This window comes from Eumetopias jubatus, unplaced genomic scaffold (assembly GCF_037043125.1).
Source record: "Eumetopias jubatus isolate StellerSeaLion01/CBP00866 unplaced genomic scaffold, mEumJub1_p1.0 scaffold_8, whole genome shotgun sequence".
NCBI lineage: Eukaryota > Metazoa > Chordata > Mammalia > Carnivora > Otariidae > Eumetopias > Eumetopias jubatus.
Genome location: NW_028274814.1, coordinates 28,145,864 through 28,173,115, shown reverse-complemented (window position 1 = coordinate 28,173,115; position 27,252 = coordinate 28,145,864). Strand labels below are relative to the sequence as shown.

Sequence of the window (27,252 nt, the reverse complement as noted above, 5' to 3'; positions counted from 1 at the left end):
GCGGAGTTTTTACCTTCTGTTTACTGCTCTATCCCCAGTGCCTAGAAGGCCTAGGTACCCGATAAATATCTGTTAAAATAAATGCCTTACTCCAGTTATTCCAACATCTGAATCACCTGAACCATGTCTTCCTTCCCCCACTTGTCTGGGTTTTGCCCACTGAGTCTTCAAGCCCAGAGGTTGTACCTACCTTCAGATACTCTGCACCCTCCCCAGAACGGGGCGAATGCCGGCCCTCTAGGTTCCCACACTGTGTTTAATCCAGCACTACGTTAGTTCCAGCCCAGTGATGTGATCTGCTCTGTCTTCCCCATTAGCTCTCGCCTCTGCCTTAGGGATAAGGAAACCGAGGTTTAGAAGATTATGTAATTCTACGGGACCGTGAGTCAGTAAGTTAGGAATTGGACCCAGATTTGTCTCAACTCCAGAACCTGGGCTTCTATACTTGGCCATGTTCTTTCTTCTCTTAATTAAGGGACAAGACCTACGAAATTCAATCCAGTGCTTAAAAATCTTGCTTTCCTGAGACTTCTCCTGTGCCTCCCGGAATGATATTGTTGCCCACCTGTTCTTTCCCTTCCCGGCCTCTTCTCACTTGTTCTTCAATAAATTTCGCTGTTTTTTCCTCATCGTCAAGGTCCTGCTTCTTCTTTTTCTCTAGTTCCAGTTGCCGGCGGATAGTTTCTGGGTCCCTGTCTATGTACTGAATATACCAGCCTTTCGGGGTCTCATCCACCTTGCACAAACCTTTAAAAAAAAAATTTGCATACAATCAAAACTAAAAGTAAATACAGCTGTGTTCTAGCTCCGCATCATGTGCTTATTCTTTCAGTACTGTATGGTGACGAACATAACAGAATACAATTAAATTAAATTTTAAAGTTAAAAAAAAATACATTCATTCAGACACATTCAAATACACAAATTCATGCAGCACACAAATTTTCCATATTCACAGCTGATGAAAGTTAGATATTTTAAGTAGCATATTTTATTCCCTTAAACAGAAAAAGTTACTCTGATTTTTAACTAGCTAGGTTAAGTCAACTATTTAAGCAGGGGAAACACAGGAAAGAAGTATTACCTCGCTTAGTAATTATTTAACTGTTTCTAAGTATTTAACATACGAGGAATACATGATATTCTTTTTTTTTTATTGATTATTTATTTATTTATTTATTTATTTGACAGACAGAGACACAGCGAGAGCAGGAACACAAGCAGGGGGAGTGGCAGAGGGAGAAGCAGGCTTCCTGCCGAGCAGGGAGCCCGATGCGGGGCTCGATCCCAGGACCCTGGGATCATGACCTAAGCCGAAGGCAGACGCCCAACGACAGAGCCACCCAGGCGCCCCAGGAGTACATGATATTCTGCTAACTTAACTAAGTAGAAATTTTCCCCATACAATGGAATAAAGTAACACACTGAATAAGTAATACATTGACACAAAATTTCTTTCTCCTCTCTTCTCCCTAGCTTCAGCCTAGGAATATCAGAAATGGAATAAACTGAAACAAATTGTTAAAAAGCTCGCGGTGTGCCTGGATGATTTCAGCTCAGGTTGTGATCTCAGGGTCATGAGATCGAGCCCTACAGGCTCCCTGCTCAGCGTGGAGTTTGCTTCAGACTCTCCCTCTGCCCCCCCTGCTCATGCTCTCTCTCTCTCTAAAATAAATAAATGTTTTTTAAAAATAAATAAATAAAAAGCTCCTTAAGCGGGGTAACAAAAGTTTCCGAAAGTAAAATGAATACAGCGGTAAAAAAGGGAAGGACTGATAATAATTCTTACGCCAAATGAGAGGATGCTTCGGTGATACATCTTTGAACTATCAAAAGAACCATCCAGACACTCATAATCAAGTGTAACAAATGAAATCAATCCTGGAAGATTCTGCTCCTCTCCATGAGTTTTTAATTGCCCTACTCATCCTTGTTTCTGTAAATTTACACGGAAACTATGCCAATTCTCTCTCCCTGCACTGGAGCCACGTAACAACTACTCAGATCCTGTCTTATTCTTACCTTCTCTGCCCAGCCACTTAGTAAAATCAGTCAGAGTCTCCCACTGAGTGGCATTCATATGGATGTGCTCTCGGTGGCTGATATACTCATTATAAACAATGTTGTTGTGAACTCTCTTAGTGCCTAAGAACAAAATACGACACTGTCAATCCTGCGCAGGTTAAAAGATTATGACGTTGTTATATGCACAATACTCGGATGCTTACCAAAGCGTCTCCTGAGAAGTTCTAGGAAGTCATTTCGGAATTCCCTAATAAGGAAAGGAAAGAGAGCATTATGCTAATTCTATAAATATAAAGCAGCATCTTCCTGAAATGTAAGCCAGCATACAGTGTGAACGCCCAAATGGTATACAAAACATCCATGTGAATATCTATTACGAACCTTTAAGAATTAAAAAAGGAAGGAATCCCAAAAGAGTGTAACTTTTAAGAACTATAGTTAGAAGTCAATCTGGAGTTGAAACTGGAACAGCTGTAAACAAACTGACTACACATCTTTGCAGAGGTTCCTTCATCAAGTCTCTTAGTGCTACTGAATGTGGCATAATAATGCAGTCCTTCTTTTTTTTTATTTTATTACATTATGTTAATCACCATACAGTACATCATTAGTTTTTGATGTAGTGTTCCATGATTCCTTGTTTGCGTACAACACCTAGTAACAAAACTTCCCTAATCCACAGGAAACTGGCACTTACCCTGTCCCTCTGAACTGAGTACCGTGTTAAGTGCTAGGTAAACATAGGTGAATAAAACAGAAATCTTGAGCCAGGTTACAATCCAGCAGAAGCAATCATAACAGAAATCAAACTGCAAAAGAGATGTAACAAAGTATCAGGGGAGTTGAGGGAGGTGCCCAGAGGTGATCTCTAATATGTGCAGTGAAGTGTAAACAGGACTTTAGAGGTGAAGAGGAAGAGAAGGCCACTCCCAGATGGCAGAGAGACGTGAAAGCATCACCATCCAGGAAATGATAATTTGCCTGAGCTGACGTTAAGAGCAGATAGAAGCGAGGGACACAGTGGGCTAGAACAGAAGAGAGTCATGGGGCGGGGGTGGAAGACAACTGGAAAATACTGGGAGGGCTAACCTTTGAAGTACCTCGAATGTCATGGTAAAGAGGGTGGGTTTTAGGCGTGCAGTGGAAAAGCACCAAATAATTTATTTAGGAATTAGTCTGTGAACATCTGTGATTTAGAAAGATAATCCTGTGGAGAGTATAGAACAAGAATTCTCAAAGTGTGGTCCCCAGCAGAGCGGCATCGACACCACCTGGGAACTAGACAGAAATGCCGAGTCTCCAGCCCCACCTCAGACCTACTGACTCAGAACCTGCCACTGTGGTCACAAGCCCGGCAGGTGATTCGGACTCGTGTAGTGGTTTGTGATCCACCGGCATAAAACGTGTCTGGGAGGAGCGGAAGCTGCAGCTGGGAGCCCAGTGAGGAACTCACAGAATTAATTTAGGCGAGAGACGATGAGAACTATTATTACTGGAGCTGTGAGAATGGACAGGATGCAAGTTTAAAGGACACCGTAGAGGAGAATCGACAACAGGGACTTCCAGCCTGGCCTTCCGGGTAGGCAGTTATCAGCAAGCCCAGGATAACAAGCAGGTGTGGTGGGCAGAAAACTGTACTGCCTTTAGCTTTAAAATGTTGGCTCTGAGAGAGCCTTCAGAAACATAGAAGTGTGCAGAGAAAAAAAAATCTACACCTTAAGACAGATGTTAGGAATGAATGGTAAGATTTAGTAGTCATCCAACACAAAGGTTAACAGCTGCAAGAACAACGGAGCTCCTGGAGCCCCTGTACTATGGAGGGAAGGGAGCCAAGCAGGCGCCCCGAGAACGTTCCTGCATTTGAGCAGCCGGGGGGACAGGCAGGGGGTTAAGAAGAAAGTAAGCAGAGGGAGGAGGAGTAGGAAAGAATGGAAAACAGAGAGGTGTTCGTGGACAGTTAAGAGCATCATCCACTGAGAAAAGATAAAGAGGAAGAGGGAAAGAGGCACAAGCGACCCTCCAGGGGGCGGGCGGAGGCGGAGGGCAGCTACCGAGGATGCAGTGGATGGGCCTAGAGAGGAAGGCTCCAGTGTGGATGGCTCTGGCCAGACTGATATTTCCCCAAATGTGGCACATGTAGCCCAGTGTATTCCAGATGCTCTTAGGCGGTTCACAGATAAATCCTTTCTGCCCTTTTACATCGTGCTACCTGCCTTGATGGCATGAAAGCCACACAGGGAGAACCTGCTGGCATCTTAGCCAAGTGCAGGCAGCAGGCAGTGAGGCCACCCTGGACTAGCGGCCCAGGTCTTCATGGGCAGGCGTTTTGGTGAAAGTCAATGCCAGTCTCATTGAGAATGTCCTTGACAAAGCAGTATCAGTAACAGGATTAAATCTCAACCCATGGGGCTACCTCTGTCCACGACCCTGTGTGATGAAATGGGATTATGAGTCAACCACTTCTGTTGCTGAACAGTGATTATCTTGAGCAAAGCACCTGTGCAATTGTTTGAGCTTTGCGCTGAACTACCTTTTTTCACGGAGCACCATTTTTATTGGAAAGAATGACTGACAAATCAACCATGGATTATTCCAAATTGGATATTTAGTAGACTTTTCCTCAAACATAAACAAAGGGAGCCTTGTCATGTCAAGGAAAACAATGGACGGTATTTGTTGCCAATGATAAAATCTGAGCTTTCGAGCAAAAATTTGAATCTGGTAAACTAGCATTGGCCACTGTGAGTTTGACATATGTCCCAAAACTTAAAGACATTTCTGATGACACTGATGCTCACATTAATAAATATGATTTTATATCTACTGTGTAAGGAAATGTGTCACCATTCAGAATACTCAGTGAGCCAATATTTTTCAAATGACCAATGCATGATGATATAAAATCATGCATGGGTACGAGATCCATTTAAAGTAAAAGATCGAGGGATCATAATGTAATAGAGTATAAAAAGTTTGCTGATGTGGTTTCAGATTCCACACTGCAACTGACCTTTAAGAAACTACTCATGCCAGGGAGGCCTGGGTGGTTCAGTCGGTTGAGCCACTGGCTCTTGATTTCGGTTCCGGTCATGATCGAGCCCTGCGTTGGGCTCCACCCTCAGCGGGAAGTCTGCTTGTGGATTCTCTTCCCCCTCGGCCCATCCTCCCACTCACGCACAGGCGTGTACACTCTCTAAATTAATAATAAATGTTTAAAAAAAAGTTTAAAAAACTCCCATGCCGTTGTTTTGATGTAGTATCAAAGAAGAACATCCAAAATTATCTGAAAAAGGCTATTAAAATATTCCCCCCTTCCAACTATACATCTATGACCAGGGTGGGCTTTCTTTAAGTGCTTCCCAAAACATTCTGAAACAGACTGAATGCAGAACCAATTGTGGTATCCAACCGTCTTCTATTAAGTCAGACGTTGGAGAGATTTGCAAAAATGTAAACAGTGCCACTCTTACTTTTTTGTTTTAGAAAATAGAGGTTTAAAAAAAAAAAAGAAAATATAGGCTTTTTAAATTAAAAAATTCATTTATTTTGACATGTAATAGGTTTATTATTATTTTAAATAAATTAATAAATACATTAATTTTTTTCATTTTTAATCTCTAACAAACAGCACTGTATCAATATCAAGTATCAATATCAAACATAAACAAAAGCTCTTTGGGGCTCTTCAATAATTTCTAAGGGCTTTACTAAGACGAAAAGGTCTAGAACTTTGGAAATAAAGAGCTAGGAAACTAAACATTAATAGTAATAATAATTAACAGCTATTAATCGAGTACTGGGTACTCTTCTAAACACTTTATAAGTATTAACTCATTAATCTTTATATAAGCTCTAGAAAATAAAGCAAACACTTGGAAGACGCTGCTGTTTTTAGTCCCATTTTACAGATGAGCAGACAAAAGTACAAACAAATGGAACTGGTTCAGCCAGTCACACAGCTCATGAGTAGAGAAGCCTGGATTTGCAGGTTTAAGGTAGGCAGTCTGACTCCAGAGCTGTGCTCTGAGCCACAACTGAGTCAGAAAGAAAGATAGTTTTTTATGTTTGAAGTCAAGACTAAATTGTGAGAACCACTTTTGCAACAATTTCATACTACAATAAACTGTCAAAGGAAAACAAAACCCGAGCACAGGATAATACAGCTATCGTATTAATGTGTAAGGAATAAACACAGCTCCCAATATAGAAAATACTAAGCATCTACTAAATGTCCAACTGAATAAAGCTTATGAGAAAAGGGTGCCTTAAGTTACTTACTCTGAAAAATAATCCATAAACTGCTGAGGATTTTCGGAAGCCAGCAAGAGTTGTCTCTGATGAGATTCAGACATACAGTGACATTTGAAGCCATTCTACAAAAATGTAAAGGTAGTAGTTACATTCTGATTTAGGTCATCACAATGGGCCCTAAAAAGAAGTATTTAATCAACCCTAAAAAGCTGCTCTTTGATAATAAATTGTAAAAGGAAAAAAAAAAATAGGAAAAAAGGGAAAGGGAAAAAAAAAAGAAAAATCACTAGCTCTAAGCACACTATTATTTTTATTTACAAGTTTTTTACGAGGTTGAGTTATGCAACACTGCTACCCAAAGAATAATCCCAGATTAAAGAGAGAAAAACAGTGCTTTGGAAAACAGATATTAGTAAGAAATGTGACAGGGCACAGTACCAGAAGAGTGACTTTGTTTTTTAAACAAATTCTACTGAGCACCTACTTCATGCAGGGCTGTGCAAGTGCTTGGAGGGATGGAATGAAGTAAGATGGGCCAGTAGTGAATTTCCATGAAGGGGACCATTTTCACTCTACTTTAATTCATTATCCAAAACACACTGTGGCATATTACAGAAACCTCATGTGAAATACACTAAATCTGCATCTTCTTCAGATGACTATAAAAAAATTACAAGCTTTGACTTGTGTCTACTCAACTTAACATTTACACCTGGTTCTTCACAGAAAGAGAAATGAAAAATGTGTCTCTCCTCCTGTATTCCCCATCTCGGTGAACAGCACAATCCCACACCCACAGCCAGGACCCTAGACAGGCATCCTCGAGTCCTCCTCTACGTCTGCCTTCCACGTACCACTAAGTCCACTCTTGGCCTCCTTAAGAGCTCTTCTGTCCCTCGGCTCAATCCCACGCCACTGGCCTGATGTCAACGCTCCATCTTGATAAGCTTCCTAAGTTCTGGTCACCCACGGACTACCTACACTATTCCTGCCTCATCTGTGAAGTACGTGCGAATTACTCTAACTTAATTTTATCTTAAAAGGAAACTCAGTATCAGTCTCATAAATGAAAAACCAGTACTACTTTCCATAAATTGAAAATAAATCAATAAAATGAAAGCAAAATGATGTTACTAAATTCTAGAAATCCATGAGTGGATGGACAGAAGGGGATACTCTGGATCTGATCTTCTCCCTCAATTTTCCAACACTGAGAAGGGGAGGACCTTGGAGGGACCAACTTCTCCTACAGGTCCCCCTCCCAGGTAGGGAAGGCAATAAACAGATCTGAGGGCAAACAGAACAGAACCACTACAAGTGTCTTACTCTGAAATTGGTAACCAAAGGAAAGAATTAAGCCTTTATCCTCCTTTTCTCATAGGAATTATAATTTAGGGTAACATTTAAGGATAATCAAATAGGCCTAGTTAATGAGAAAAAGGACATTTTTTAGAAAAGAATGGTAGCCAATAATAAATTTAGAAAAATATAGAAAAACAACCACTTTGCAACTCTTAAGGCAATAATGGGCTCAAGCAAGGATGCTAAAACACCTAAGTAAAAGGCTGATGGGAAACTAGATATCTTCTTTACTAGTTACTTGCTCCTGCAAGAGGAAAAAATATTCCTTTCTAACATTACTTTACAGGCTGTCATATTTACTCAAATATCTCAGCACTATCAGATATTATGGGCTTCCTTATGTGATGTAATAGAACATACATGGGATCACCTATCAAGTAGTCTTCCCCAAAATACTTAACCTGAACCTAATCAAGCCTTCAGATCTAAGTTCCAGTTTATAGAAACTACAAGTTAGAGAAGGAAGGTGAAAGACAACCCCAAGAAAACTTAAACTGTTTCATACCAGAAAGTGGCAATGCTCCAAGGCATTTACTGGCCTAGTCTCTTCAAGTCAATGTCAGAAAAACAACTGAAGAGCGAAGATATGAAAGTAACTCAAGAATCCAGTGGTAGCTGAGTGGATAAAGATATACACAATGGAATATCACTCAGCTATAAAAAGGAATGAGTTCCTGCCATTTATAACAATATGGACCTGGAGGGTATTAGACTATGTAAAATAAATTAGAGAAAGGCAAATCTCATGATTTCACCTATATGTGGAATCTAAAAAACCAATGAATAAACAAAAACAAAAGCACAATCAGACCTATAAATACAGAGAACAAACTGATGGCTGCCAAGAGGGGAGAGGAAAGGGGGGTGGGAGGATGGGCAAAGCCGGCGAAAGGCAGTGGCAGGTACAGGTCTCCAGGGATGGAATGAACATGTCATGGGAGTGAAAGGTACAGCATGAGGGGGGCCCTGGGTGGCTCAGTCGGTTAAGCGTCTGCCTTCGGCTCAGGTCATGATCCTGGGGTCCTGGGATGGAGCCCCATGTCCGGCTCCCTGCTCAGCGGGGAGCCTGCTTCTCCCTCTCCCTCTGCCTGCCACTCTGCCTGCTTGTGCTCTCTCTCTATCTCTCTGTCAAATAAATAAATAAAATCTCAAAAAAAAAAAAAAGGTACAGCACGGGGAATAGAGTCAATGGTATAGTAATAATGCTGTATGGTACAGACGATAGCTAGAGTTGTGGTAAACACAGCATAAGGTATACACTTGTAGATACATAAGGTATAAATTATGTTGTACACCTGAAACCAATGTAACTAATGTACTGTGTGTGTAATGTGCGTCAACTATAGGCATATAAAAAAATTAACTAAAAAAAAAGAAAAATAATTGGGTTTCAGAGGGGCAGAAGGAAGGGTGAGGGAAGTGGGTTCTATACTCAGTTTAGAATTGAGAGAGAAATAAAAGCCCTAATAACCGAGTGCAGAAATTTTTAAGGAAACGTAACTATTCTGTATGATACTACAGTGATGCATATATGTGTCATTATACATTTGTCCAAACCCACAGGCCATCCGACATCAACAGTGAAGCCCCTACTATAAACTAAAGACTCTGGTGATGATGATGTGTCAACGCAGCTTTACTGATTCTAACAGAAGTACTACTCTGTTGCAAGATGCCGATCCTGGGGAAGTTGTATATACGTGAGGCCTGAGTGTATGGGAAATCTCCGTACCTTCCGCTCATTATAGTTGTGAACCTAAAAATGCTCTTAAAAAAAAAAAATCTCTTTTTTAAAGTCCAAATAACAAATCCAATTCATAGCTTTTGATTCGATCTTGGTTTGAAATAACTTTTAAAAAGCATTTGTGGGAACAAGTGAGGACATATGAATATGGATTGTGTATCAGATGACATAAGGGAATTTTTATTAATTTTGTTATGTGGGATGATGTACATCGTGGCTAGTCTGAAAAAGATCCAAATATCTTAGAATACTTAGGTATTTAAGTATTTAAATACTTAAGTATTTAGAGATGAAATATCCCGATGTTTGCAACTTACTTTAAAATATTTCTGAGGGGCGCATGGGGTGGCTCAGTCGTTAAGCGTCTGCCTTTGGCTCAGGTCATGATCCCAGGGTCCTGGGATTGAGCCCCGCATTGGGCTCCCTGCTCAGCGGGAAGCCTGCTTCTCCCTCTCCAACTCCCCCAGCTTGTGTTCCCTCTCTTGCTGTGTCTCTCTCTCTCTGTCAGACAGATGAATAAAATGTTTAAAAAAAAAAATATTTCTGAAAAAAGTAAAGATAGGCAAGTTGCTTAAAATGTTAAATATGGGTAATGGATATATGAATGTTCACTGTACTAGTCTCTAGTTTTCTGTGTGGGAATTTCACCTGGACTATTGAAAAGAAAGAACTGGAGAGAAATGAAAAGGAAAAACTGCATCAGTGTTATTCAGTTTAAGTCCTACTTATCTCATCTCTCGCTGCAGAAACACTGGAGTAGATTCTTCCAATTACCCAACGTTCCCCTGCACCTACCCAATCCAACTCAGTCTCCAGAGAAAAATAGGATCCTGTCACTAGCTTGCTCTCAATTCTTCATGGTGCTTTATCATCCACCTCATTAATGAAAAAAAGTATAAACTCCATTGTATGGCATACAAAACTTCCTATATCTGCCCAAAGACCCCCTGAGCCACTGACCGCATAATTCACTGATTTAAAACTCACAATCTTACCAGTAGGTACAATTGTTATTTCCACTTTACAAGATAAGCAAACAGGCAGAGGGAATGTAAGCAACGTGGCCAAAACTACATAGTTAGGAAGTGGCGCGGCTGGGATTCAGGATTCTGACAGTCTGACTCCCGTCCACGATCCTATCCGCAGTAATACCCTGGGCCCGACACACCGTAGGTGCTCCATAAACGCTCGTTAGATGAGTAGTGTGCCAGAGCTTAGTTGTTCTTTTTCATCTGATCCCGAAAAGAGGTGTGACTCCTAACCATCCTGTTTCTCTTGAGTCGAGTCAGGTCAGAGATGACTGTTAACTCTTCTCCCCCGGCATCCGGCGCTGCACTAGTCAACGCACCCCCCCCCCCCCCGTTTTATGGCAGCTTGAGTAGCATCACGTTTACGAGAGCTGCAAAACCTTTTATTTCATTTCTTTGTGGAGGAAGATCGTGGAGGAATGAGGTGTTAGAGACCACCGGTCCCCCTAGGATGAGGGCTGCAGCTAAGGATGGCCCTACTGACTTGAGAAGCTGACTCGCCCAGCGCGGAACCCACGACTAGAGACCTGAGATCCACTCCCTCACCCCCAGTGTCAGGGGCTTGAACCTGGATTTCCAGCAGGGCCCCATCCAGGCCCGCCTACCTCGTCCCGGCACTGCTTCTGGCACATCTGGCAATACCAGCGCAGCTTCTGAAGCCCCTTGGATTTGATCCTGTTGGCGATGGCCTTTGGGGTAAGAAAATCTGACTTCCCCATCGCGACCACTGCAGCGACAATTTCGCTGAAGCCCAGCGCCTCGCCAACCGGAAGCGGAATGAAGCTGTCGGGGGGCGGGCCAAACACGAGCCGCGAGCCGGAAGGAGGTGGGGCCTCGGGAGGCTGAGCACCCACCGCTCGCGAGGCTTCCCGCCGTCTGGCGGGAGGAAGCGAGACTGAAGGAGAAAACTGGGTGGGAGGGCGCTTCGGGAAGGTCCCGCGCATGCGCGGCGAGGCCTGTCTGACCGACCTTCAGCCGGGCCGGTACCACCATGTTCTCTCGGGCGGGCGTCGCTGGGCTCTCGGCCTGCGCCGTGCAGCCGCAATGGTATGGCAGCTTGCGGAAGGAACGGGAGGGTTGCGAGGAATGGAGGAGTCCGGTTAGGGGGAAGAGGAAGCGAGTGGAGGCGAGTGGGACGGGACAGGGGTCGCAGGGCCTGCGAGGTCCCCAGTCCCTAGGAGGCCCCGGGAAGCCCAGATTGCAGGAAGCCCCTCCGATCGGGGAAGGGTGCGCGAGGGGGCTGCGGTGACAGCGAGGACTCGCGACGGCTCTTGAGGCGGGGCGGGGTGAGGACCACGGGGAGCGGTCCTCTTGGACCGCGGGGTTGAGACTTTAGTCTGAATTGATTTCAGGGCGGTCTGGGATTCACTCAACTAACACATACTTACGGAGCCCCTGCTGCGTGCGGGCAGGTGAAGACCGAGGAGTCTTTCCCCGGGCCCACGGAGGGGGTGGGGAAGACCTGAGGCAAGGTCTAGGGTGTGCTTTCTGTCCTTGACGCCTTTGGAACCCTCTAGTGCTGGGCAGGGTTTGCACGGGCCAGGAGGAGCTGTTCGATTCAGCCAGGACGTGTATGTAGCGTGGGCTCTTCGCTGGGCACTGCTGAATAAAATAAGTGTCTTCGCGGGCTTATGGTCGTTCGGGTGCAAAAGGGACCTTAAAAATCCGTCTGGTGGCGATCGGAAGGGAAAGACACCCAGCCCTATCTTGAAACCATTATGTTGAATTGGTAACCCTGCAAGGTCATGAAATTGTCCAAAGGTCCTGAGGAGGAGGAGGTAGATGGCTTTCAATCGCCATCTGTTAACTGCCGTGCAAGTTTAAGGAATTTAAACATAGGTTTCCGAAAAAAAATTGCACGTTAGAAGGCCACGCAATAGCCACATAAGCGTTGGTTTGTGGGTTGTACCATATAATAGGATGAAATGTCTTAAAGCTAGACAGTCTGGAAGAATTTCAGACGCGGTGCTAAGGGGATTATTGGCTAAAAGCTGAGTGTAGCAATTCTCCGGTTTTACAGTAAGGAAGAATTCTAACGAGCTGCAGCGCAAAACTAGATTTTGTGTCCTAATTTTCATGTGGAGGGACTAGAAAGCCTTAATGGAAATAGGTACATTTTTCATTAAGGAAAGAATTCATAACAATAGAGAGAAATTTTAGGGTAATGAGGCAATGAATCATGTGAATACCTACATAAAACTGTTGGTGGATTTGCCCGCAGAGTCAGATTTTTTTCTGATATTGGAAATGAGTGTTCATGGCAGTTAAGTCACGGGAGTTGGATTCTCAGTCATGTAGGTTGTTCCATTTGTTAATCACTCCAGCACACATTGCTTGGGTGCCTGCCCTGCACCAAGTTGGTACTATGGAAAGTACTAAAAAGTGGTGCTAAACAAATACATACGGTCTTAGCTTTATGGGACAGTTTCTGACATGCAGTGGCGCTCAGCAAACATCAGCTCTACTTCCCCTGTTGCGGTGCAGAAATGTCATCAGTATTTTTCACCTGAGGTAGTATCCGAATTCATCTTTAAGAAATGAGTTTCTGAAATGAGGACAAAATAAAAATTGGAGCAATTTTTAAAAAAACTTGTAAGGCAATTTGAAGATCTTATAATAAAGGATGGTTTTAAATAAGAGTCGTCTGACGGAACTGTTAGGCTCCTAAATTGGGACCTACATTGGCAGATACAGGTTGTAATCCGGACCTTAACCCCTTTAGAATGGGGTGTTGGTTTTAAATTGGTAGGTTATGAATATTCATCAAATATTAAGGGAAAGTATTTTCACATATTCCATTATTCTGGGTGCCCTTTTGCTTCCCATTCATAATTGCCTTTTAAATTCATAAATGAAAACCATCTTAATGTTTCACACTCCCCAGAATTAATTTGGAAGGGGAGAAAAATAGCTTTGCCTTTACAGAACCATGAAGGGGCATTTTCTCCATTCTGTTTTGGTTATTGGAAGCTTTAAAAATGCAATTTGTTACTGTTAACAGGTATTGTTTCAGGGAGGTTAGCTTACAAACATTAGCTAAATATTAGGCCTTGTTAAAATCTTAGTGAAATTATACTAGAGTTAGGATATCAGTAAAATACCCAAAATTTCGGGAAATTAAACTTGTTTTTAAGTAGCATGTAAGAAAATGGAAATAAGGAAGAGAAGTGTGATTTTTTTTTTCTTTCTGTCTTCAAATCAGGGGAAAATACACTTCTATTTCGTGTTCCCCATTCTCTAAAGTGGAACTGTTTTATGGTAGCATATCAGTAGCCATTAATTGAATTATATATGCTGAAAAGGAAGGGAGATGGCATTTCAGGAGACAGAAGGCAGATTACAGTCTGAGATTGAGGTGGCAGATATTTATTTACTTGTAAAAGTAAAAAGTGTGAGGCATCACGGTATGTAGTGTAGGAGATCCACTCTGGAGCCAACTACCAGGATTTGAATCTTGACTGCCACTCACCTGGCTGTGTGAACCTGGACAAGTTACTCAGTGTCTCGGCCACCATTTCTTCATCTGTTAAATGGAGGTAATAATAGTGCACAGTTCATTGGCTTAGCATGAAGATTGAATGAGTTAGTATTTGTAAAGAACAGAGCGTGGTAGGAGAAATGCTGGTATGGATGCAGATATGTGAGTTGAAAACGACATTATGCAGTTGCTACATAAAATGTAATGTAAGAAGGTTTATTGTACTTGCCAAACAAGACTGTATCATGGGTGGTCGTGGGGGAAAAGTGCCAGGGAGTCATTTTTTGCCGGACAGGCAGGTGATGGACTTTCATACAATCATTTATTATTAGAATTAGACATACTTCATAATTCCCCCTAAGAGTTAGCTGATGCTGCTTCTTCCTTAATTTTTACATTTATACAGCATACATTTTAACATTCTTGCAAACTCTGTAATTTCCTTAAGGAATCGTTCCCCTAGCAACCTTGCTGATTCCCTCCTCTACTACTACTCTTAGTTTTGCTAACAGTGCTGTATGATCATAGTAAATAATGGTAATCCACAGGGGCGCCTGGGTGGCTCAGTCGGTTAAGCATCTGCCCTTGGCTCAGGTCATGATCCCAGGGTCCTGGGATTGAGCCGCGAGTTGGGCTCCCTGCTTCTCCCTCTGCCCCTCCCCCTGCTTTGTGTGCTCTCTCTCTCTCTCAAATAAATAAATAAAATCTTAAAAAAATTTTTTTTAATTTGATTTTTTAAACTTCAAATAGGAGCGCCTGGGTGGCTCAGTCTGTTGAGCATCTGCCTTTGGCTTGGTCATGATCCCAGGGTCCTGGGATCCAGCCCCGCATCAGACTCTGTTCAGTGGGGAATCTGCTTCTCCCTCTGCCGCTCCCCCCACTCATGCTCGCTTGCTTTCTCTCACAAAAAATAAATAAAATCTTAAAAAAAATAATGCAATCCACAACCTCTGACTTTTCTATCCACTGTATCTGATATGTTTTAAGTTTCTCGAATAATCTCCCAAGGATTTCTCAGGATTTGATGCAGTTTCCAGAACAAACAACTGATTCAAAACTTTATATTTTCATTTGCAAAAATTATATATTCAGTAGAGCAAGCTGCCCCTAAAGAGAGTTGGGATCAGCTTGTGGTTATTCTGTATGTACTCAGATTGTATTCAAAAATAACGTAGATGTCTTTAGAACTGAATGAAAGCTAAACATGAGCGCACTGCAAAATAGGAAACTAGGGCATGCCACAGCATAAAGAATCACAGAAGATCCTACCTCTTCATACCTCTCCCTTGGGATACTTGTGGAAACCAAAACATCTGTGTTCATCCAAATGTGGCATGCAATTCAGATTTATTCCCTGATATTCTCTGACTAGAAACTTACGTCTGTTAAATTGGAGTATCTGCCTAAATCCATAATGTCCAAATGTCACTCCTTATAGTCCATACATTTAGATTGGTTGAGGTGAAAAAGATACTACAGAAAAAAAAAAGATCAACAAATGATGTTATTTTCCAAGCGCCATTATGAACAGATGTTAATGGAATGGTCAGTATGTCAGGTAAGTGCTCTGAAACAGCAGAGCTTGTCAGTTTTTGACAACTTCTATCTTATCCGTTAGTGGATCCATTCTTATAACTAAGTCTAACGTTTTTCATGTAGTCTCCCTCCTCTTCTCTATATTTCTTTGTCTATGACTGCATGACAGCAGTAGTAAGATATATAAGTCAGATTTTGGGGCACCTGGGTGGCTCAGTCGGGTAAGCGTCTGCCTTTGGCTCGGGACATGATCCCAGGGCCCTGTGATCGAGCCCCAGATCGGGCTCCCTGCTCAGTGGGGAGTGTGCTTCTCCCTCTCCCTCCGCCCCCCATTTGTGCTTGCTCTGTCTCTCTCTCTCAAACGAATAAAATCTTTAAAAAAGAGCGAGAGAAAGGTTGTTAAAAATACAGGTTTTGGTTATGACCTTTTCAGACTTTTTATGCACATAAATACATATAATCACAAAAATGGGATCATAAAACATAATTTTATTATATCCTTTTCTGGAGGTATTGTGAAGTGGCTTTATTTTTTAGTACAGTTTCAGATTTCTAGAAAGTTGAGTACAGAGAGTTCCAGATACCCACATCCCACTCTGGACACTTTCTCCACTTAACCACATCTGGCATTGGTGTGGTGTATATACTACAATTAATGAAACAATATTGATATATTATTAAGGTGCATGGCTTCATTAAGGTCATTCTTTTTGTTGTGTATTCTGTAGGTTTTGACAAATACATAATGACATGTATCTACCGTTACAGAATAGTTTCATTGCCCTAAAAATCTTTACCCGGAATCCTAGCAACCACTGATCTTACTCTTGCTGTAGTTTTGTCTTTTCTGGAATGTCAGATAGTTGGAATCAGACAGTATATAACCATTTCAGATTGGCTTCTTAGCAATATGCAGTTAAGGTTCCTCCATATCTTCCGTGACTTGATAGCTCATTTATTTTTATTGCTAGATAACTCCATTGTATGGATGTACACGTTTGTTTTTCCATTCATTCACATATTGGAAGACATATTGGTTGCCTCCAATTTTTGGCGATTGTGAATAAAACTATAAACATTCGTGTGCAGGTTTTTGTGTAGACATAAGTTTTCAGCTCAATTGGGTAAATACCTAGAAGCATGATTGCTGCACCATATGTTAAGACTGTTTCCATTTTTAAGAAACTGTCAAACCATCTTCCGAAGTAGCTGTACCATTTTGTAGTCCCACCAGCAATCAGTGAGAGTTCCTGTTGTTCCACATCCTTGCCATCATTTAGAGTTGTTATTTTTAAAAAAATTTAGCCGTTCTTGGGGCACCTGGGTGGCTCAGTCAGTTAAGCATCTGATCTCTTGGTTTCAGCTCAGGTCATGATCTCAGGGTTGTGGGATCAAGCCCTGAGACAGCTCCATGCTGGACGTGGAGCCTGCTTCAGATTCGCTCTCGCTCTCTGCCTCCCTCTCTCTCAAAAAAAAAAGCCATTCTTACAGGTGTGAAGTGGTATTTCATTGTTTTAATTTGCAATTCCCTAATGACATGGTACTGAGCACCTTCTTTATGCTTATTTGCCATCTGTTTATCTTCCTTAGTGAGGCTTGTGTTTAGATCTTTTGTTCATTTTTTATTTGGGTGGTTTGTTTCCTTACCGAGTTTTTTTTAAGAGTTCTTCGTATATTTTAGATAACAGTCCTTTATCAGATAGGTGTTTTGTAAACATTGTGTGGCTTGGATTTTCCTTCTCTTAATAGTGTCTTTTACAGAGCATAAGTTTTTAATAAAGTCCAGCTTAATCATTTTTTTTCTTTCATGGATCATGCTTTTCATGTTTATCTAAAAACTTAAGAGCCATACCCAAGGCACCTAGATTTTCTCCTGTGATATCTTATAGAAGTTTTATAGTTTTGTGTTTTACACTTAAGATCTATGATTCATTTCAAGTTAATTTTTGTGAAAGGTGTAGGATTATTACCTAGATTAATATTTTTCCATATGGATGTCCAGTGTTCAGCACCACTTGTAGAAAAGTGTATCCTTTTGCCATTTAATTACCTTTGCTGCGGTATCAAACATGAATCAGTTGACTGTATTTGTGTGGGTCTGTTTCTGGATTCTCTATTCCTTATGCCGTGTGTTTCCCTGATTTACTCATTCTGTAACTGGAAGCTGGTATCTCCCACTCCCCTTCACCCATTTTGCCCATCCCCCCCACCCCTCTCACCCTGGCAACCCTCAGTTTGTTCTCTGTTTGTAGGTCTCATTCTACTTTTTGTTTGTATTTTCATTTGTTTTTGTTGTTGTTCTTGACTTCACTTATGAGTGAAATTCTGGGTTCTCTTCCAGTGATCTACTTGCCCATTCTTTCACCAATACCATATTGTCTTGATTACCAGATTTTTATAGTAAGTCTTGAAATCAGGCAGTGTCGGTTCTCTGGCTTTGTTCTTCAATATTGTGTTGGCTATTCTGGGTGTTTGGCTTTTCCATATAAATGTTAAAATCAGTTTATTGATATATATAAAACAACTTGCTGAGGTTTTGTCTAAAATTGTATTGATCAAGTTGGGAAGAATTGATATTTTAGTAACATTGAATCGTCCTATTCATGAGTATGGAATCCCTCTCCATTTATTTAGATCTTTCATCAGTTTTGTTGTTCTCTTGTGGCATATTTTGTTAGATTTATATGTAGTCTTTTTCTATGTGTTTTTTAATTGTGGTAAAATACACATAATAAATTTACTATCTTAACCATTTTTTTAAGATTTATTTCTATTTATATGTTATATATATTATTATGTATATTATATTTATAGATTTTATTTATTTGAGAGAGAGAGAGAGCACCAGCTGGGGAGAGGGAGAAGCAGACTCCCTGCTGAGCAGGGGCACCCAGCCCCCCACCTCGGAGCTCCATCCTGGGATCTTGATCTGAGCTGAAGGCAGATGCTTAACCAACTGAGCCACCCAGGCGCCCCCATCTTAACCATTTTTAAATCTACAATTCTATGATACTGTTTTTCTTTTTTTTAATATGCTATTTTTCTAACTTGAAATTCCCAATTGTTCATAGCTGATAAAAAGAAAGCAGTTGACTTTTGTATATATTGACCTTGTACTGTGCAACCTTACTATACTTGGTTCCAGTTTTTTTGCCAGTTCTTTGGGATTTTTCTACATGGACAGTTGTGTCATTTATGAACAAAGGTAGTTTTACTGTTTCTTCCTTTCCAGTCTGTATACCTTTTATTGTCTGTTCTGTCTTATTGCATTAGCTAGGACTTCTGGTACAATGTTGAAGAGGAGCGAGGAGAGAGGACATCTTGCCCTAGTCCCAGTCTTAGGGGGAAACTCCTAGTTTCTCATCATTAAACCACAGGGGTTTTGGGTAGATGTTCTTCATCAGGTTCAGGAAGTTCTCGGTTCATAATTTGCTGAGGGTTTTATTTTTGCTGTTAATGGGCATTAGATTTTGTCAAAAAATTTTTCTGCATTTATTGGCCATATGATTTTTCTTCTTTAACCTGTGAGTGTGATGGATTATATTATTTGAGTTTTAAATGATGAACCAGCCTTGCGTACCTGGAATAAGTCTCACTTGGTTGTGGTCTAAAATTTATTTTAATATATTGTTGGATTCGTATGGTGATTAACATAACAATAAAAAATTATTTAAAAAATATATTGTTGGATTCAATTTGCTAATCTTTTGTTGAGGAATTCTGCGTCTATGTTCATGAGAGAGAATGTCCTTTAATTTTCATTTCTTACAATGATTTTATCCGGTTTTGATATTGGGGTAATGCCTCATAAAATTAGGAAATGTTCCCTCAGCTTCTAATTCTACTTCCCTATTTTGGCACCAACGTCCATGTTCCATGAGTTAAAGATCTGTATCTCAGGGCTCAAAAATCTCACGTTTCCCAAGCCCATTGGACATTTCCACCTTGTCCCATGGTCTTTATGTCGTATTCATTAAAATTCATTATCTCTAGAGATCATCCCCATTCAGTTTTTCTTCCTTGGTTAATGACACTATCCACTCAGGTCATTAAATGGGAAATCATTCTTACTGGTTTCCTTTTCACTCTTGAGAACTTGATCATAAATCTAGTCTTCCTGTTGCTTTGCCAACATGTTAGTTCACATTCTTGCCTTCTCCAGTCTGGAAACTGCAGCAGCCCCATGCAGTCCCCATGTCATCAATATTCCAACATCATTTTGTGTTTTTCACTGACATCTGAGGTACCCTACTGAAAAACTAAACTGTTATGGGCTTATAAATATTCATGGTTTCCCTGCTACCTATAAAATAAAATTTAAATTAACCCAACCTATGTCTCCAGCTTCAAAACTACATCCTGTTTGGGAATGTCCTCCTCAGGCCTTCTTTCTTTATGCACAAATTCATAGATTCTTCAGTTCTCCCATAGAGCTTTCTGAGCCAACACGGACACTTTGTAGAGATTTAAGGCCTAACAGATAATTTCTATTTGATAGCATGTTGTCTTCCTTAGTAGGGTGGCAATCCTCTCATATTTATCTTTCATAAACGTAGCTTTCATAAATATAGATGTGTGTGTATATTTAACATACATTTAAGTCAAATCATTTTTACTTTTATGCATTAGCACTGTAATCGTAAAGACTAGAAAAGTATTTAATGTACATTTTATGTAAATCTTAAGTTTTTATGAATCTTTTTTATGAGATAATACTATGCTTCTTATGGTCACCATGCCCGGGAGCATAATAGATGCTTAGTACATTTTTCTTTTTTATTTGAGAGAAAGAGAGAGCATGAGCAGGGAGGAGAGGGAGAAGCCCGCTCCCCGCTGAGCAGGGAGCCCGACACAAGATTCAATCCCAGGACACTGAGATCATGACCTGTGCTGAGGGCAGACGCTTAACCGACTGAGCCACCCAGGCGCCCCTGCTTAGTACATTTTTATTGAGTTGAAGAAGAACTAGTTTAAATAAACTGTAGTTTCACACATGTGGTCATGTTAGAATGTATAATTGATCCTAAGTGTTCAGTGACCTAAGGAAGCCAAGGTAGCTTTTTATAGGTGGCTGACCTTGGCTTTAAGTATACTTGGGGTAGCCTAACAATGGGAAGGACGTTTCTGTCATGGAAACTGTACAGGCAGAGGCATGAAGGTGGGACTAGAGGGCATGTGTGATCTCCATCGTGACTGTGGAAGGTCTGTGCTGTTAGGGCAGATGAAATGAGGCCTTTGGTAGTAAGGTTTGGTATCAGTGTTAGGGGATTAAATATGTGTGTGTGTGTGTATAAATATCTGTCTATCAGAGTCCTATATTTAATAGATTGTTTTTATGGGGCATTCTTTTAATTTATTAAATTTGATGGTTTTTCTTGTATCAGGGGCTATTTTTCAGAAAACTAAAATATTTTTAAAATCTTTATTTTCAGGATCCAGGTTCGAAATATGGCAACTTTAAAAGATAGTAAGTACTTTATCTCAATATGTGAATTAAGAAAAGCTAAATTTTGACAAATAGAAATAAAAATATGCTGCTTTAGCCCATTGTATATTTGATAGAAATTGACAAAATATTCTAGGTCATATGTGTGTGATGTTGAACTGGTTTTGGAAAAGACCAGTGTGAGGTAACACACGGTGGTTCTGATTCTGTTGTCTGTACCATGACAGTGATATGAGTAGAAAAAGCTATTTAAATGTTTTAAATGTGTGCCGCCCTGTTCTGCAGCCATCCTATCCTGTCTAAGTGGCAGCTGGGTTTGACTTTCTGTTAGCTTTCCCATGGCCTCCTTGCCTCTCTGAGCAGCGGCTGGCTTTCACCTTTGCTCAGTACTCGTTCTAACTTCAAGCCTCAATTGGCATTATGCTGTTAATCGATGGTCTAAGTGCTGCTTATTCTACCTCACAGTTTAGAAAGCTTTTGCGATAAATTCACAAGTGAAATGGTAACTCCATTATCATAACACAGTACTTCTGTTTTTCAGTTACCAGGCGACTAAAGTCAATCAAAAACATCCAGAAAATCACCAAGTCTATGAAAATGGTAGCGGCAGCAAAATATGCCCGAGCTGAGAGGGAGCTGAAACCAGCTCGAGTATATGGGACAGGATCTTTGGGTAAGTGAAGGGTATAATTTACAAATTATGAAGAACTGTTTAACAAAGATCACCACTGATGACTTTTATTTGGTGCTTGGTGACAACAGGTCTAGTCTGAGTGTTTGGCATTCCTCGTTTTTCACAGCAATCCTACAAGGGTCAGAACTGCTAGAGTCCCTGCTTTATAGATGAGAAACACTAAAATCAAGTACCTTGCCCAAGGTCACAAACTTAGGTGGTTTGGCATCAAAGCCTGCCTGTTAACCGTTGTATGTGACTCTGTGAATATTGAAAATACTTGGAAAATTTTCCCAGATTATTAACTGTATATTCAAAAGAACTTAGAAATACAGTGCATTCAACACAGGTGCTTGACGTCGTCCTGTGATGTTGTGATGTGCTGGTTTAAGACTGCAGGGTGCAGAATACCCTGCAGTGGAGTTGACCGAGCAGGCATGGACAGGACTCACGAGTACTTGAGTGGAATGTTTAAACTCAACCATAAAGAAGGCAAGTTTTGCTTATTAACTTTGCGTGAGAAAATGATAGAGCAGCAGGCCTTGGTGGGAATGAGCCCTCGCTCTAAAAATGCCACATTGAGTTTTATGTAACAGGTACAGAGGACAGTTGGTAGGTTAGCTTTCAGCGATCCTTACCAACTCCAGCCCTTTGCTCTCACGAGTCCCATCTGCTGCACAATAAATCCTAAGCACCTTGGTGGCTCAGCAAAGTTTGGTTGATAGGTTACCTATTTATATGAAAAGGGAAAGTTATTTCAATATTCACCTTTTTTGTTGCTATGAATAAGTATAATAAATTTGTTTCCCTCCACAGTCCATAATCACAAAATTATCTCATGAAGAAACTGGCTTAGATGTCTGATTAGAGTATTTGTGGTAAAATATTAAAAATTCAAGCCAAGGCTGCCAGTCAGTCCTGAAGTCCTTCAAACCAAATACTACCTGCTAGATATTAAGTGGCTAATGATTTTAAATATTTAAATTAGAAAATTTTAACAGGCATTTTACGCTGTATAATATGAAACATAAAAAGAGACTTAAATATTCTCCCCATTCCCCTGAACTTTGGAGTTGAGTATTTACTTCTCTCTGCTTTTGGTTTGTTTGTTTCAAAATTTTATTTAAATTCTAGTTGGGGTCACCTGGGTGGCTCATTTGGTTAAGTGTTCAACTCTTGATCTCAGCTCAGGCCTTGCTCTCGGTGGTGAGTTCAAGCCCTGCATTGGGCTCCATGCCCAGGGTGGAGCCTCCTTTAAAAAGAAAAAAAAAATTATCTAGTTAGTTAACATATAGTGTAACATTGGTTTCAGGAGTCGAACTTAGTGATTCATCACTTATATACAACTCCCAGTGCTCATCACAATAAGTGCCCTCCTTAATGCTCATCACCCCACTTCTCTGCTTTTTATGGAGGGTCCTTAGGTTTTGGCGTTTGAGAATCCCTGCTCTATAATGAAAAAGGTAATAGCAGGAATTTTGTTGAAATGGGTGAATGTGGTGGCTGTGAAGATGCACCTTGCACCTGCAGGGGCACCAGCTGCTGGAATTCACCCAGCGTTTACACCCAGGCCATCCTTTCCACGGGCCATGCCTAGCCAGCACCTGAGCAGGCAGGATACTTGAGCAAGCACGTTCTTGGGAGACTTGCAGCCTCCCCAGTGGTCTTGCTGAACTTCCCCTAAACTGCACAGTGGTCCAGGAAGCTGCCACCCAACCTCTCTTCCCTCTTTCCCGCAGGTCAGACCTGCATCATGATGTGATGACCCTTCTGATTCCTTCCTGCCTTCTCCCACAGCCATTTCTTCTGTTTCCCCAGTAAAATCTGTGCATATTTCATCCCAGTTAATCTCCTCTTGGCTTCTGCTGCTGACAAGGCTAGACCAACCCAGGGAGGTGGTTAAAGCAATCCCCATAATAAAAATGGCATCTGCTATTTTAATGCCAACAGTTTTTATAAGAGCTTGATATGCAGATTATATGAGCAGGTCAGTAAATATTTGCTTCTTATTTTTTGCTTATATACTGAAGATTTGCATCCTTCCCAAGTCTGGTATCTAGATAAGTTGGTACTCTGTAATTCAGGCCTCCTTATAAATTCCTTAATTGTACTAGAGATTTCTTTAAGTCAACATTTGAGGTAAATTGACCATTAATTGGCCCTTGGAGCCTTTGTCACATAGAGAATTAAACCTTTATGGTTTTCAACCTGATTGTAAATGGAATAAGTACACAGACAGTTTTGATTATATCAGATGTCACCTAAATTTAAATGCATCATTTTGAAAACAGCCAACTCTTTCAGCTCTTTTGTAAATTGGGGATCTTTGCTTTATTTCGTATATGTTATATATTTTTAAATTCTTGCTTTTTTTGTTTGTATTTAAGCTCTGTATGAAAAAGCTGACATTAAGGTGCCTGAAGACAAGAAGAAACACCTTCTTATTGGTGTGTCCTCAGATCGAGGGCTCTGTGGTGCTATTCATTCCTCGGTTGCTAAACAGATGAAAAGTGAGGTGGCCACGCTCACAGCAGCTGGGAAAGAAGTCATGCTTGTTGGAATTGGTGATAAAATCAGGGGTATACTTCATAGGTAATTTAAATAGATACTGTTTATGTGTAAATGGGTGCAAGCATGAATAAGTGGGAGTATCTTTGATAGTTTATTTCAGCAAGGTGTCTTTTTTTGGTTACCTGTTTTTATACCCATAGAGAGGGTTTTGTTTTGTTTTTGTTTTTTTAGGACTATCAGAATATATAGATTTCTTCTGTTTTTTACTTGTGTTTCTCCTTCATCCAACCCGTGAGTGGAACACAATAGGAATATCAAAAGCTAGTTGCCATTTTAAACAAATAGGGACTCTGAAGAGCTAACACAGCCGGAAATGTCAGAAGTGAGCAGCAGTTAATTGAGATGGGAGGAAGAGAAGCCAAGGCGTAGAGAAACACAGCACAAGACAGGCCCGATTATTAGTCCTTAGTTCTTGGCAGCCACTAAATAATCATAATAATGGATGGAATAACTCCAGTGAACACTCCCCTGCTCTCCCACCCCAAAAAAAACTTGATCCAAAGTGATCCAAAGTGATAATACTTTCCCTTGTTCCCTGTGTTATTTCGGCAGAAGTATTCCTTTAAACTACTCTGTGTGATCTGATTCTCTTGTAGGACTCACTCTGACCAGTTTCTGGTGTCCTTCAAAGAAGTGGGAAGAAAACCTCCTACTTTTGGGGATGCGTCCGTCATTGCCCTTGAACTACTAAATTCCGGATATGAATTTGATGAAGGGTCTATCATCTTTAATCGGTTCAGGCAAGAAAAATTTAGAAATCGAAGCTTTTTCATGCTTGTGTTCATCCTTCAAAATAAGTAAATGCTTACTTAACAGTTTATTATTCTGAGATTGACATTTGCTCTTATAATTTCTAGGTCTGTCATCTCCTACAAGACAGAAGAAAAGCCCATCTTTTCCCTTGAAACCGTTGCAAGTGCTGGTAAGTAGTTTTTGCAGGAAAAGTATTTTTCTGTGTAGAAAGCAGAGGTTTATGCCTTTGGGAAAATAGCGTTTGTCAGGATGGTCTGTTTCGGCAGTAACAGAACCGTGTTGGGCTCTATCACCATCTGTCAGTGGCTTCCATGATCTCTTGATCCATTCATTAATGACTCTTACTCTATTCCTTCATTAATAGAACATAAATAAATAAATGATTAGATGTGTTTTCTGTTACCAAAGATTGAAGAGCCTAGCTGGAATTGGCTTTGCAGTCTCTGTCTGGGAACTCTCCTGAAGCACAGTATATTCAGCAGCTCTGGAGTCGTGACGTGAACAGTCCTCACAACTAATTTGCGTTGACCCACTCAGTTCTCTTGTCTTACTGTTTGAGTAACGTCATCATTGCTCAGGGTAGCATCCTAGAAATAATATTCTGGAACCGATTTTATTTTCCTGAGGCATTTTCCCCTTCTGTACATAGTATTTCATGTATTAAGATGTATACTTTTTTAACATTTTAATGTCTCTGAAGTTGGGATGTCTCTGCCAGTCAGTGGCATGCCATTTTTAATTGTTGTTATTTTCTTTCTTAATGGTCTAAGATCGGGGTTATCATCCATAGCATTTTAAGTTTGATGAAGTACAGTACTTTAGCACTTACCCTAATAGATGAAGGTTGAAGTGTGCCACTAAACTTCTGCACTGTAATCAAGATGTAAGTTGGTCTCTGATTCCTGCCGCCCCTCTTCCGTATTCCATTTCCCTCATTTTCCTGATGGACACCTGCAGATTTCTCCAATAATCAAATGGCTAATCTGGGATTTTTGTATTCCACTAAACGAGTTTCAGTTTTTTCATTCATTCTTTTATTTTTTAAAAAAATATTTATTGAGTATTTGCTGACATTGTGCCAGGCACTCTGTTTGATGCTATCCAGAGGACTTCATGACCATGAAATGCAGAGAAGTTATTTTAATTGTTGGCTTCTTAGGTTTTAGTAAGTTAAGCATTTGCAGTAGAATATCAGATGCTTTGTTTACACATTATATTTTGCTGAAAATCTATAATCTATAGTGTGGAAATAGATGAAACTTTCAGAACTGAGTGTTTTCACCTATCTTCCATTGCCTTCTGCTCTGTAATTATTAAGGGTTTTTATACAGCTAAGCTGTTTTGATTAAATCCCTCTTTGCAGTCTGTAACTTCAAAGAAATTTATGACTTGTTCTTTCAGAGAGCATGAGTATCTATGATGATATTGATGCTGACGTGCTGCAGAATTACCAAGAATACAATTTGGCCAACATCATCTACTATTCTCTAAAGGAATCCACCACAAGTGAGCAAAGTGCCAGGATGACGGCCATGGACAACGCTAGCAAGAACGCTTGTAAGCACGCAGTGGATCTCTTCTGAAAGCATATTCTCTTGCTGAGAGTAGCGTGAGGACCTTTCCATCAAAAACATTACTGTCCCTTGAGTAGACCAGGAAACAGGAGAGCAAGGATCTAGTCCCAGGCTCTTGCCACTGATTCTGTGACATTTTTGACCAATGACCATCTCTTTCCTTGAATTTTTCCATCTCAAAAGACAGACAAATAATCATCTCTGCCTTTAAGGAAGTATATCTCACTTGGTAGGCAGTAAATTTGCAAGTGTTTTGAAAAGGTATCTACGGAAGAGGTAAAAATATCTTTGTGAAATTTTTTGAGAGGCCAGGTTTGGTACGCAAAAAGACATAAAAATTCTTATTTTTAAATTAAGCAACATACATCTCTGAATACATTAAGGAACGAGTTATTCTTTCATAGTGTTAGATTGTGTTGTCTAATCCCTTTGCTTTATTTGTAGCCGAGATGATTGACAAACTGACCTTGACGTTCAACCGCACCCGCCAGGCTGTCATCACGAAGGAGTTGATTGAAATCATTTCCGGTGCAGCAGCTCTGTAAGTAGCTGCAGATTGCCTTCAGACACTTTTCCTCCTCTCTTCCGTGTCTGCTGGCTTAACGTGACGATGTTTAAGTTTCAGTTTTGTTTTGCTTAAGGTAAAATGATCTATTGCCTAACCTTGTAATCTACCTTAAGCATATAAAGATTTGGTGAAAATGAGATCTCTGGTTTCTTCTGCTTGTTTCAAGCTGAAACTTTTGGGCTTAGTTTCTTCTTTTAGGAATCAGTATATTGATAACTCTCACTTTCCTAAAGCATTAGGAAT

At 40.6% G+C, this 27,252-nt stretch overlaps 2 protein-coding genes across 2 annotated transcripts in view; one reads left to right on the top strand and one right to left on the bottom strand.

Moving 5' to 3' along the window:
* Positions 1-11,231, bottom strand: part of KIN (Kin17 DNA and RNA binding protein) — a 32,705-nt gene extending 21,474 nt beyond the window's left edge. The window contains exons 1-5 of the mRNA XM_028114652.2: positions 11,016-11,231; positions 6,304-6,398; positions 2,229-2,272; positions 2,023-2,145; positions 566-747 (exon numbers count right to left, since the gene is read on the bottom strand). Of these exons, the coding sequence (XP_027970453.2) occupies positions 566-747; positions 2,023-2,145; positions 2,229-2,272; positions 6,304-6,398; positions 11,016-11,129 (558 nt within the window). The 5' untranslated portion in view covers positions 11,130-11,231. The remainder of the gene's footprint in view (positions 1-565; positions 748-2,022; positions 2,146-2,228; positions 2,273-6,303; positions 6,399-11,015) is intronic.
* Positions 11,232-11,295: 64 nt separating this feature from the next.
* Positions 11,296-26,986, top strand: ATP5F1C (ATP synthase F1 subunit gamma). The gene is made up of 8 exons (XM_028114654.2): positions 11,296-11,457; positions 20,857-20,891; positions 21,412-21,543; positions 23,931-24,135; positions 24,711-24,854; positions 24,972-25,036; positions 26,269-26,424; positions 26,886-26,986. The coding sequence occupies exons 1-8, from the start codon at positions 11,402-11,404 to the stop codon at positions 26,984-26,986; spliced, it is 894 nt and encodes a 297-aa protein (XP_027970455.1). The 5' UTR covers positions 11,296-11,401.
* The last annotated feature ends 266 nt before the right edge of the window (positions 26,987-27,252 follow it).